Here is a 13,804-nt window from a genome sequence, read left to right as displayed (position 1 = left end):
CACCTCCTCTGCTCATTTCTTAAACATTTTAGCTCCTAGGTCATAGTCATGTGAGCTGATATTCCTGCATAACTCATTGGTTTCGGTATCCACACACTTGATCCTCCCAGAACCTGGGTTCTCGGTTCCATGGCCTCCTCTCCTCCAGTGATCACCTGTACCTTTCTGACTTTCTCCCTTACACGCTTCCCTTGGCTCACTCTGATCTTGCCACAGTGGCTTCCTGGCTGATTCTTAAACATGCCAGGTGCACTCCCACCTCAGGACTTTTGCTCTGCCGTTCCCTCTGCCTAGACTGTTCTTCTTCCAGGTATCTTCACGTCTTGCTCCTTGGCTTTCTTTAGAATTTTACTCAAATTCCAGGCCCTCCTTGACTGTTCTAGCTAAAATTTTAACTCACCTAACACTTTCTGTCCCCCTTTCCCTTTTTTATTTTTTCTCCTTAGGACTTACCATTACCAGGCATATTATACATTTTACTTATGTATCTTATTTACTATCCCTTTCTGCTGCTATAATAAAAAGCCCAAGGAGGGATTATTGTCTGTTCCATTCACTACTATATTCCCATATCCTAGAACAGTGTCTAATATGTAGTAAGTGCTCAGTAAATATCTGAGAGGCGAATAAATGAAAAAGAGGAAGATCCTGTGGTACCACAGGATCTTCTCCATCCTGATTTCGTATTGCCTAACTTACGTTAGGTATCTCTCCTTAGAATGGGAAGGATGGGGGTGACAGGGAGTCTGGGAGCTTGGTTGCCTTATTAGACTAACAAATGAAATCCTTGGAAGGCTGCTCTCCTACAGTGACCAAGAGATGGGTTCTAGAGATGTACTGCCATTTCATCTGGAAACCGTCCTCAGATTGCTTCTTTTTTCCTCACCAGCTAGTGGTGCTATCTTATCAGCAGGGATCGGTGTCAAAGCAAGAGGATCAGGAAAAATTACTCTTATGTGTGACTCAGGAGAGGGGGACGGGAATGGCGTGCCCCTACGAATTCATTCAGTTATTCATTGGACAATCCTTGATCGGAACTTACTGTGGACCCTGGAATGGGGCTGATTGCAGGGAATATGGAGATGAAAAAATGATAGTCCTTCTATTTACAAGACTTAAAATCTGGCCATGAAAACAGACATTTATAATAATGCAACACGGGAGGCGGTTTGTTTGTGGTAGAAGGTACTGTGGGAACACCCTGGAGGAAGCAACTAATTCTTCTGTTTAGGAGCTTCAGGAAGGATCAAAGGAGGAGGAGGCTTTTCCTCTGGGTCATAAAGCATGATCAAGAGAGGAATGTTCTAGAGGCTTGGGAATGTAAGAAGTTCTCTGTGGCTGAAACCAGGGTATGTTTGGGAGTGAGGGAGAGGGACGATGGATACTAGAAGGCTGAGATAGGGGAGAGACGGCCGGGCAAGATCCTGCAGGGCAGGCCACTGAGCAGGGTGGAGCTCACCAGGAGCCTGAGGGCAGCTTGAAGACTGGACTGGGGTGGGAAGGAGAAAGCCAGAAAACACCTTGCCTGGTTCTCCCATCCCTGGCCTTCCTAAACTTTCTGTGCCACTCCCCACAGTCTGTTGTGAAGGCCTAGCTAGAATTGCAGTGCCTGGAGGAAGAACTCTGGCCTCATGTTTCATGGAGCTCCAGATGGTCTAGACCTTTTCCTTCAGTCCCTTAAACTCAACTTCCTGTGAGGAAAGCCTTCTCTTCATTAGTAGCTCTAAAGGGGGAAAGGCTTAGGACACTTCAGACCCTTCTCTTCCTCTTGAGAAATCACCTGCTTGAGGAACTCTTCTCCACCCACTTCACCATGAAGGCATCCAGTGGGAACTTGGAAGGCCAGAGTGCAGGCCTTCCAGTGAGTGGGGGTCTCCTGCTTCCACTTTCCAAGTGGGACATTCAAAGAAGAGCAGTTCAGTTGTCTTCATGAAGACAGCAGGGGCGCCAAATACAGCGACTTTCCTGTTTCCAAACTAGAAAATAATATTCTCTGTTTTCTGAAAGCCTCCTTTTTCTTAACTGTCCTTCACAAGAGTCGTTATTAGTTATTTTCCCTTTTTCTGTAGCTCTTTGTTTACATTATATTCCTGGTAGCCTTTCCAGTGCTGGGAACCTCGTAGGTGTCTTATAAACATTGGTGGAATGAGCAAAGAAATTCTTGTAGCGCCATTTTCTACTTTGGAAGTAAGTGTCTGTTTCCTCATCAAACTTCAAATTTCATCAGATTTCAGCAGCTCTCTGTGACTATGTGACTATATGTCATCACACCCTTGTCATTTTCAAGTTGTCCACCCCAGAGAGGAAATGCAGAATATTTTTTTTTCTCCTTAAGCCAAACATCAAAATCACTGCATATGTCTCGAGTATGGTCTAGTCAGTAAATCCAGATTTTGAAACAGGTTATCCAGGTATGGTTTAAGGATGATAGCATCACAGAAATGTTGTAGACCTTAGAATCCAAATGTGTTAAAAACGGGGCACTGGGGCGCCTGGGTGGCGCAGTCGGTTAAGCGTCCGACTTCAGCCAGGTCACGATCTCGCGGTCAGGGAGTTCGAGCCCCGCGTCGGGCTCTGGGCTGATGGCTCGGAGCCTGGAGCCTGTTTCAGATTCTGTGTCTCCCTCTCTCTCTGCCCCTCCCCCGTTCATGCTCTCTCTCTGTCCCCAAAATAAATAAACGTTGAAAAAAAAAATTAAAATAAAAAAAAAAACAAAAACCGGGGCACCTGGGTGGCTCAGCCGGTTAAGTGTCCACCTTCGGCTCAGGTCATGATTTCACAGTTTGTGGGTTCGAGCCCCGCGTCGGGCTCTGTGCTGACAGCTCGGAGCCTGGAGCCCGCTTCGGATTCTGTGTATCCCTCTCCCTTTGCCCCTCCTCCACTCACTCTGTCTCTCTCTCTCTCAAAAAGGAATGAACATTAAAAAAAAAAAAATTTTTTTTAATGTATTTTAAAAAAAAAGCCGAGTTTTTACTCATGATCTCTGTTCTTCCTCAGCTGCATAATTTTAGGCAATTTTACTGTTCTGCGCCTCTGTGTCTTGTGTGTAAAATGGACATAATACCTGTTTCAAAAGGTGAATGTGAGTATCAGATGAGAAACGCGGGTAGAACTTAGCTTTGTGCTTGATGAAGAACAATCTTTCTTGGTCAGTTTCCATTCTTACTGGAGACAGATCGCTTTTCCTCACCACTGTCTGCTCTTCCCATCTGTAATGATACTGCCCTGTTCTTTATGATTTGGGGGTACAACTATACCAATCACAATTTTCATACTGTTAGAGACACTATTATTTTAGTGATGCTTTTGAGACTTGTGTCCTATTTCTGCGTGAAAACAAAGTGAATTAGCTTCTTCTAATAATGAGGAGGAAAAATTGAGGTAATTCACAAAATGAGCTTCATCCTTACCTTGTAAGACTAATTCCTCCCTTAAAAAAACATCTGAAGGTCAGAATTTCAAAAGCTGGACACAAATGGGGCGCCTAGGTGGCTCAGTTGGTTAAGTGTCCAACTCCTGATTTAGGCTCAGGTCAGGATCTCACAGTCATGAGATTGGCTGATCTCATGTGTGGAGCCTGCTTAAGATTCTCTCTCTCTCTCTCTCTCTCTCTCTCTCTCTCTCTTTCTCTCATTCTCTCTCCTCGCTTCTCCCCTGCTTATGTGTACGTGCACAAAAAGAAAAAAACTAAAAAAAATTTTTTTCTCTCAAAAAATTTAGTAAAAAAAATGGAACATATAATTGATAACATTTTCTCCTGAATCCCCAAATCAATATTCTTTGTGCCAAAAGAAAACCCAGAGTTAATCCAGTAGTTCACATGAATTATCATAGAATGGCTAAACAAGCTGTCCTTTAGGCATCTCTCAACAATTTCATGGATATAATGAAATAAAGGAGTATTGCTTACCAAAAAAAGCTTACATGGGATGCTGTTTTTCTTCCTTAAAAAAAAAATTTTTTTTGAACGTTTATTCATTCTTGAGACAGAGAGACAGAGCGTGAGTGGGGAAGAGGCAGAGTGAGAGAGGGAGACACAGATTCCGAAGCAGGCTCCAGGCTCTGAGCTGTCAGCACAGAGCCCTACTCGGGGCTCGAACCACAAACCGTGAGATCATGACCTGAGCAGAAGTTGGACATTCAACCGACTGAGCCATCCCGGTGCCCCTTAGGATATCAAAACTTTACCGTAACAGAAAACAAGAGAAAGGGGTCCATGGAAGCACTGGGAATGGGGACGAAGTTATTGTTCTTATGTTCCCAGGTCCTCAGAAGATTATACACCAGCCACAGATGATTTCATGATGTCTGCTATTTTGTGGCACCCAGCAGCTCATGAGGGGTGGGAAAGCTAACTTTGTCCTCATAAATAAGAAGCAAAGCAGTTGTATTAAATGAAACTCTTCATCAAGTAAAATCCCTATAACTTACATCGAATCATCTTGGGGGAGGGTCCATATTGTACTCAATGTAGAGTATCGGTGTCCTTAAGAATTCACGTGGGCAGTTTGTAAGAGGAACAGAGCTGGGCTCCCCCTTCAGAAAGGCTGGTGACGCCGTGGGGCACACCAGGTAATTCCACTGGAGTGCTTTGAGAGACACTGCTGTTACAAAATAAAGTACTGACAACATAAATATTTTAAGTACAAGCACGCCTGTTTGGAGCCTGGCTCATTTGTTTAGTAAGTGGTGATCTCCTTATTTCGTGCAAATCCCTATCTCCCATTCTTCAAATACCTTTTTATCTGGCAGGACTACAGAGCAAATGAATTGAATTGTGTCATTTTCTCTAGTCTGCTTCCAATGACTTCATTCTTTGTAATAAAAATGATATCTTACGTTTGGATAACACTTTATTGTTTTCAACGTTGTGTAGATATATAAAATATATGTTTTTATATATTTATAATTTCATTTTCATCTTATCACAAACTAATAAACTAGGAAAGCAGGATTTGATTATCCTTGTTTTACCGATAAATTTGATGTTGGATGATCCGTCCAAGCTTGCACAGCTAACAAGCGATGGAGAAAGGACCGCAATCGACTTGTCTGATTCCAAATCCAACGTGATTTTCCCCCGAATCACCCTGTTTGCCGTAGTCATTTCTTCCCCGCCTAGTATGTGTTTGGATCAGCAAGTAGAAAAGAAGTCAGTCCTCTCAACTATGAGAACCCCCACACTTCTCTTCCTTCTCCATAAAGTCTAACAAAAATCATTTAGAGAGACAGTTCCCTGTAACACTATTATTCCTTGTTGGGAAAGAGATTGTTTTTTCTTTTGTTGTTGTTTTTTTTAATTTTTTTTTCAATGTTTTTTATTTATTTTGGGGACAGAGAGAGACAGAGCATGAACGGGGGAGGGGCAGAGAGAGAGGGAGACACAGAATCGGAAACAGGCTCCAGGCTCCGAGCCATCAGCCCAGAGCCCGACGCGGGGCTCGAACTCCCGGACCGCGAGATCGTGACCTGGCTGAAGTCGGACGCTTAACCGACTGCACCACCCAGGCGCCCCAAGAGATTGTTTTTAAAGAACAATCAAGTATACTTTCTAGATACCCACAAGGTTTATTTGCCTTCCTCTGGGAAGTTCTGCTGGTCTTTATTCCTGCAAATGATACCTGACTCCTAGAATCATGTACTTTTTGGTAAAGGAAGAATTTCTGAGGACTTAAGTATCCTGGGGTTTTGATGAAAAACAACTCTACATAGCAACTGGCACATAGAAGAGTGAGATCCTTCTGGGTTCAGGTACTTACCCCTCGGTCGCTTCTGTCTGTGCATCAGCGAGGGTGACGATAATATTATCTGACTTGCAGAGCTGTTATAAGAGTCAAATATAACACTTTTGAAATGTCTTGCATGGATTTTAGCATATAGTTCTGAATTCAGTAAAAATGAAATTTCACTTCATTTAGTACAAATCTTACCTTTGGAAATTTCCTTCATCTCTGAACAGATATTACCAGCTATCTCTATGAAAAAGAAACGTATCATTCTATGAGTTCTGTACTTTGCTTATTTGTGTGTGTACATGTGTGTGTGTAGACAGAAATGTATAGATCATTTGTCTTTAAAACAGTTTTTTTTAATGTTTATTTATTTTTGAGAGAGAGCAGGGGAGGGGCAGAGAGAGAGAGGGAGACACAGAATCCGAAGCAGGCTCCAGGCTCTGAGCTGTCAGCACAGAGCCCCATGCAAGGCTCGAACCCACGAACCGTGAGATCATGACCTGGGCCCAAGTAGGATGCTTAACCAACTAAGCCACCCAGGTGCCCCTTGTCTGTCTTTTTCCTGTCCCTCTTACAAATGGGGCTGGGAAGAGAACTAATGGCCATTTATTGTTTCCTATTTGAACATTGACTAAAGAAGCAACTTCTAACAGCTTTCGTTGGGAGACTGAAAGTAAGGATGTAAATTACTGTGACTTCTAAATGTTTCAGGGGCATGCTGAATGTGGGGAACAAGAGGTAGGGATGTGAAAGGCTCAGATGGACTTTCTGGGTCTTTTGTTTTTGTAAAGGTATCTTCCTCCTTCACTTACTACACACAGAGACCTAGACCTTTCCATGGTGGCGACATCAGCAGAGAAATATCCTGGCAGAAAGAGAGGACACCAACAAAAGGGCTTCTTGGCAGTCAAACAAAGGCCTGCCAGTCAAGGTGACGGAGCAGTGGAATCTGGCAGTTGGGATGCAGGGGACAGCCACATGCCCAGTCGGTACCACTGCTCACATCCAGGAACCAGAACTTTTGCCCCACTGCCTCCCGCATGTCTCAGGCACTGTGTGGACACCCGACTGTCTGGGGAGCCTGAGCTGAGCGTGTGGGAGGAGCTCCCCTCAGACTTTTGCTGGGAGCACATCCCTGTTCTTCCTCATCTTCATTTTTTCCTTCCTTTTTCTTTTTTTTTTTTTCTGTCATTCTACCCCTAAACGGTAAGATTCTCGAGGGTAGGAATGATCTGCTCGGCATCGCTCTTTTCATCCATTGCTGGATGAAGAGAGTGGCTCCTGGCTCCACAGAGCTCTTTCTCAGGGCAAACCTTTTGATTTTTCCAGAGGCCTCTGTAAGGTTGAATTTTTGTGACTGTCTTTAACCGCTGTGTTGAGAGGGTGTTTTATTCTATCTTGAGACTTGCCATTTAAAGTAGGAAAATTAACATTTTGACTTACGCTGTAAAGCATTGGTCCTTCAAGAATCCGATTTCATGGGGAGGTGATTTTTTTATACATAATGTGGCAATTGTTTGCATGTAAATGAGCTTTTCTAAATTATACTTGAAAGTGTTCCGTTCTGAAGTACAAAAGCATCCATCATAACATCTCATTTCCTCTGTTGGTTTGCTTCATAAATTCATTTTGTCACAGACCGAACAATGCTTTTCTTTTCCTTCTTTAGTATATCACAATTAGGAATTAGTGAGGTCCAAACTAATGAGATTTTCCTGTGGCTACACATGTGAGGTTTGCAAAGGTTGTCAACACTGCAGGGAATCCCTCCCTCAGCTCCCCAACTCTTCCCTAGAATTGCTCGAGTCAAAACAAATCTTGTAATTTCTGACTTTGTTTTCCCAAATTGGCCCCCAAAGGATTAATAATTCCTTAAACAAAAACAAAACGTTTTAAGAGGGAGAGAGAAGCAGGAAGAGAGAAAGAAGACGGTGCCCTCCAGGAGCCATCGTGTCCGACTAGCTCGTCTCACCCTCCTGTGTGTCTCATGTCCCGATCCTTGCTCTCATCCCCCACAGTGTCCTCTCGATGGGCACAATTGTGTAAGAGCTCCAGTGACCCTTGCCATACACACATTAGCGGGAGAGCAAATCCCTCAGATATGAGTCATGAAAAAGCCTTCTTTTTCATCAGTTTCAAGTATGGAAGTATCTGCTTTCAGTTTGAGTGAGTCTCGAGGCCTCGAGTCCAAGATGGTTTTGGGGGGGGGCGGAAGAACTTGAAAAGCAAACTGCAGGGTAACGTGCTACTGTCCAGATAAACAAGGCAAAAAACAGTGCTGTGCTTCACTTAGGGTTGCATACATTTGTAGTCATAAGGAAATGGTCACAGACCTGGGCAGCTGCAGAACTTTGTTGGGGTGGTGCGATTAGCCCATTCTGTCAAGTAACTATTCCTGATAAAAAAAAAAAAAAAAATTGAGCAATTCTGTGTTAGACCTTAATGTTGGCTAACTATCAGTCTTGTGACCTTTAGTGAGACGTTTAACCAGGCAATAGCCTTCAATTGCCTTATGACCATCCTAATAACCCTTAACTGGTCTTCCTTTCCTTCCTCTTCCTTCCTCCCTTCTCTCTCTCTCTCTCTCTCTCTCTCTCTCTCTCTCTCTCATCTCTCTGTCCCTCTCTCTCTGTGTCTCCCCCCTTCTACTTTCCCTTTGTTCTTCCCATCTTCCTTTTTACTTTTAAAAATTTTTGAAATGGCCTGAGAGAAAATCTTTACACTGGTTTTCCTCGTGACTGCTTTCCTTTTGGAAAGTTCAAAACAAATCTTTGTCCACAATCAATTCACCTGAAAAGTGGCTTGCTAATAGTGTAATGGCAATAATAATCATATAAAATTGTAAAGAAATAATAACTTAAAAGTTCAGAATAGTTATGAAGCACCTGGGTGGCTCAGTCGGGTAAGCGTCTGACTTAGTTTTGGCTCAGGTCATGATCTCACGGTTTGTGAGTTTCAGCCCCGCCTCGGGTTCCCCTCTGATCGTACAGACCCTGCTTGGGATTCTCTTTCTCTCTGTCTCTTTATTTCTCTCTCTGTCTCTCCCCTGCTCGCTCTCTGTCTCTCTCAAAATAAATAAATCACTGAAAAAAATTCAGAATAGTTGTTACCAATAAGGAGGAAGGAAGGAGAATGAGGTTGGAGGGCTACATGTAGAGGACATTAATTGAATCTCTAGCGACTTAGGTTCTGGAAGCAGATACAGCAAATTAAGATTTGATAAGGCTGAACAGAGGATATAAGGACGTTCTTTCAATTACTTTCTGTAGCTTTTCTTTTTTTTTTTTAATGTTTTTAAACGTTTATTTATTTTTGAGACAGAGAGAGACAGAGCATGAACGGGGGAGGGTCAGAGAGAGAGGGAGACACAGAATCTGAAACAGGCTCCAGGCTCTGAGCAGTCAGCACAGAGCCCGATGCGGGGCTCGAACTCATGGACCGCAAGATCATGACCTGAGCCGAAGTTGGACGCTCAACCGACTGAGCCACCCAGGCGCCCCTAGCTTTTCTTTTTTTAAAGTTTATTTATTTATTTATGTAGAAAAAGAGAGAGCACAACCAGGGGAGAGGCAGAGAGAGAGTGAGAGAGAGAATCCCAAGCAGGCTCTGCACGGCCAGCACAGAGCCCGACATGGGGCTTGATCCCACAACCCATGTGATCACGACCTGAGCCGAAACCAAGAGTTAGACGTTCAACTGACTGAACCACCCAGAGGCCCCAATTTCTATAGTTTTTCAAATGTAATATATACTATCGCCATTTGTCAAAAATATTCCAGAAAAAAAGAAAATCATAGGGAGCTGTTAAAAGATAACTTGAGGCATATGAAAAATCTTGAGTTCATTTGAGCAAAAATCTGTTTGAATTAGTCAGTGTGAAACTAGAAATGGTTAGGAGTGCCTCACCAAGAGGAGCTCAGGAGACACTATGGTAGAGAAAAAAGGAAGGAGAGTAAGGAAATCATTGATTGGTTGTAGCTTAAAGCCTCGTTGGCTCTTTGTGATTGGTTGTCCGTAGTTTTTAGTTTCATAATCTTGAAGCATGTATAGGCTTAGATCCTGGGTCGCTTACGTAGACCACCATGGCATCAGAGACACTTCAGTCTAAAAGCTCCCTTGTTGAATTAAGTTAACTCATCCCACCAGGAGTTAGCCCTTCTCCTTATCTTCTTACTGTTTCGTTCCTCTCTCACACCTCACCACCACAAACTTGCCCATAAACTTTAAGGCCTGAAGCGTATTTGAAATTCTCCTCCCGTTTTGATCAATAAGTAGTAGTTCAGTTAATGGCACGTGCATATCTTTTCTTATGGGATGAACAACGTTCATAGGCCAGAAAATAGAGGAGAATTCTGGAGCTCTAACTATTTAGTGGTTGACAGATGCTTGTAAAACATCATGTCTAAGTCACTGAGGGAAGATGTAAGAGTGGGAGATGGTCCCTATTCTCAAGAATTTTGCAATCTAGAATGGTCTTAGACCCAGGTACCAGAAGCTTTTGCAATTTTATGGAGATTAAGGAAGAAGCCAGTTTGAATTCATCTCAAGAGAGAGAGAGAGGGAGAGCAAGAGGGAGAATGAGATTAAAGAATTATTGAGATGGGTATTCTCAGTTCTACTATCTGTATTTATTCTACAGATAATAGTTGCACGTGTGTGAAATGATTTATACATAGCATTGTTTGTTAGAGCAAAAGACTGTAAACCACCTAAATATCCATCAGTATGGGCCTGGTTAAGTATATGAGATCTTATACATGCAATGAAATACTATGCAATCAATGGAATGCAACATTCCAGAACCCCGAGAAACACTGTGAAGTGGAATAAAGGCAAGCAAGCAAACAACAGACCAAAGTACAAAATCAAATGATAGCATCTTAGAATTTGTGTGAGGAGATAATTTCATACATATATGTTTGCATATGCGTAGAACGTCTCCGTAATGATACAAAACACAGAAAATCAAACTGAGGAACTTGGGTGATTGGGGATCAGGAGTAGGAGGGAGACTGTGCACCTTTCATACATTTTATATTTTATTCTGTGAATCTATATTACTCGATAATAAAATTACATAAGAATACAAAGATAGAAAACATCAGTCAGAGATAATAGGACAAAAGAGCATCGAAGAAAACGCATCAAAAGCAAAGACAGACTCTTTTCCTTTCTTTTAAGTCCCTTTGCAATATATCCTGAGAATTTCTAAAGTGTTATTAACAAACCAACACTCCTGCATTTATTTATTTGCTTGTTTATTTATTTATCTATTTATTTAGAACTTAAGTTTATTTATTTATTTTGAGAGAGAGAGATAGAGCAGGGGGTGGGCAGAAAGAGAGGGAGAGAGAGAGAGAGAGAGAGAGAGAGAGAGAATCCCAAGCAGGCTCCATGCTGTCAGCACAGAGCCTGATGCGGAACTTGAACTCACAAACCAGAAATCATGACCTGAGTAGAAATAAGAGTCGGACACTTAACTACCCAGGCACCCCCAAACTCCTGCATTTATAGAAGTAGTGATTGGGGTAGAAGGTGTAGTGGGCATAAGAGAAGCTGGCACAGTCAGTTCACGGTGTTCTGGCGAGTTCTGGCCATAGACATCATGTGAGGCTGCCGAGGCTACGTATCCTCTTATGGGGAAGCACTGACAATTTTTCCAGCTACCTTCCCCACAGACTTTGACCTCTTTGAGGGCAGCAACTCTGGTTCCTAGTGAGTGAAGCATGTATACATTTCAATGTCTGACTGTTAAAAATGGGGAATTGGGATCCTTAGGGAATGTGGTGCTATGAGAAGGAAAATATGTCTTGACATCTCAAGGGTACAACTTCCTGTTTGATGCTATTAGCATTATCTGGTAACAACAACGGAAGCATAAAACATTGATATTTCAAATACTAGAAATTGAATCCCTTGCTAGCTAAAAGAGTTCCACTGAAAGACAGATACCATATGGTTTCACTCTTATGTGGATCCTGAGAAACTTAACAGGAACCCATGGGGGAGGGGAAGGAAAAAAAAAAAAGAGGTTAGAGTGGGAGAGAGCCAAAGCATAAGAGACTGTTGAGAACTGAGAGCAAACTGAGGGTTGATGGGGGGTGGGAGGGAGGAGAGGGTGGGTGATGGGTATTGAGGAGGGCACCTTTTGGGATGAGCACTGGGTGTTGTATGGAAACCAATTTGACAATAAATTTCATATATAAATAAAAAAAAAGTAAAATAATTAAAAAAAATAAAAATAAATAAATAAAAAGATTTACCTGAAAAAAAAAATAAAAAAATAAAACATAAACAAGAATCCTTTCTAGGTAGCATAGCCATTGTTTATATGCAAATGCTGCTTAAGTGGCTGTTAGTGCAGAATACATCATTTTTTAGTAGGCTGACCCCCCATTATGTATTTGTATAATCCTCTATAATCCCTTTTTTCCCAGTGCAATGGAAACTTAAACCAAGCCACTTTCTATAATTACAGTGTAGAATTTAGAATATCAGAATTCGTTAGGATTTATGGTATAACCTCCCCTTTAGGGAGGCTGTGAAAGAGAAATTTTAGTTTATACTAGTACAACTCTAGAAAAATCTTGCAGTTCCCTATTCTCGTAACTACAAGGTATATATTCATATACCTACATGTTAATATATGCAAATGTCTCCAATTTGATTACCACATAGTCTTAACATTCTAGAACATATAATTTCTAATTACTAGAGGTGCTATCTTGCAGAAAGCTCATATCTCACAATGTATTCTTTTTCTTCTGATTGCACTGTATTCCTATCACACTGAATTAAAATGTGAGCATGAAAGTCTACAAAGGGTTTGGGTTGATGGGCTACAGAGAGAATCAATCTCCTTTTCTCCCTGAAGCCTCCTATGGGACTTTTTCTTTTCCTGAAATGTTTCTTTTGAAATTTTAAAATCCAAAAATTAAAAGGGAAAAGCTCAATGAAAATGGGTTGTAATTATTATTCAACAAAGAGTAGATGAGTATTTGTTTCGGCGCACATCTGGAAATGGCTGTTGGGACAGGGACAGTCACCGGTGTTTAATATGAATGAATGTGTTTTTGCTGTCATCAGCTTGATGTGGGCGCCATTTTGAGCCACCGTGGTGTCCCATTAACCCTGTCTGCCCAGCAGAGACCTTTTATTTCCCAGGAGGAGGGGATAAATGGTGCTAACAGGAGCTACAGATTTGTTCCACTCACCCTCCAGCCCCTGCTTGGCACTCACGTCTTCTTGCCTAGGAGTCTTGAGATCCGTGTTTAGTTCATGACTCTTCTTGTGAAGCTATACTGCTCAGCCTTTAAAAATCCATGGTGCTTCCTTGTCAACCCAGCCATCTCACAATTTCTTGTAACGTTATTTAAAATTTCAAGAGAAATAGAAAAAAAATACTATGCCTGGAACCAAATTACACTCATTACAACACTGAGGATGCTTTCTAAAATTACACCTGCACCTCTCTGGAAATTTTGATACATTGGGGAGGGTGAAGGAGGATGAAGAGTATGAGAGTTCCACCTCGGCACCATCTGGCAAGTTTAGCATTTCCATGGGCAAGTCCAGCTGGCCTCGGACTCCTGTGTGGGGTACAGCTGGAGTCTCCCTCCTCAGGGAACGGGGTTGGGCTGGTGGGGTGAGCTCAGGATTTTCCCCTTCTCTTACTGACCAGGGGTCCTTGTTTTTGTTTTCTGTTCTCTCCACCTTCCCCTTCAGAGCATCGTGTGCACTGGACAGCGTCAATGGCACCCACCCCCCTTCCTCATCCACTGCATCCAGTCGTGTGAGGTAAGCCTCCTGCCCCTCCCAGACCCACACCAGAGTGGTCTGGTCTGCTTCACTCATGGGGACCTGAGTCTTTCTAATGCAAGGTCTTGCTAGTATGCCCTTGGTTTAATCTCTTAAATTTAGCTCTCTAATTTTCAAATTACAAATATTAGGATTTCTTTCTTTCTTGATTTCTTTCTTTCTTTCTTTCTTTCTTTCTTTCTTTCTTTCTTTCTCTCTTCCTTTTTTCTTTTTTCTTTCTTTCTTTCTTTCTTTCTTTCTTTCTTTCTTTCTCT

The 13,804-nt window shown here is 42.2% G+C and overlaps 1 protein-coding gene across 4 annotated transcripts in view; it reads left to right on the top strand.

The window, feature by feature from the left end:
- The window catches only part of PAPPA2 (pappalysin 2), a 280,558-nt gene that overhangs the window by 227,108 nt on the left and 39,646 nt on the right, over window positions 1–13,804 (top strand). For all 4 annotated transcript variants that reach the window (XM_040446705.1, XM_040446706.1, XM_040446707.1 and 1 more), the window contains exon 21: window positions 13,458–13,529. In XM_040446705.1, coding sequence (XP_040302639.1) covers window positions 13,458–13,529 — 72 coding nt within the window. The remainder of the gene's footprint in view (window positions 1–13,457; window positions 13,530–13,804) is intronic.

This window comes from Herpailurus yagouaroundi, unplaced genomic scaffold (assembly GCF_014898765.1).
Source record: "Herpailurus yagouaroundi ecotype Mexico unplaced genomic scaffold, PumYag 195, whole genome shotgun sequence".
NCBI classification, from domain to species: Eukaryota; Metazoa; Chordata; class Mammalia; order Carnivora; family Felidae; genus Herpailurus; species Herpailurus yagouaroundi.
This window is presented reverse-complemented; position numbering and strand designations above follow the sequence as displayed.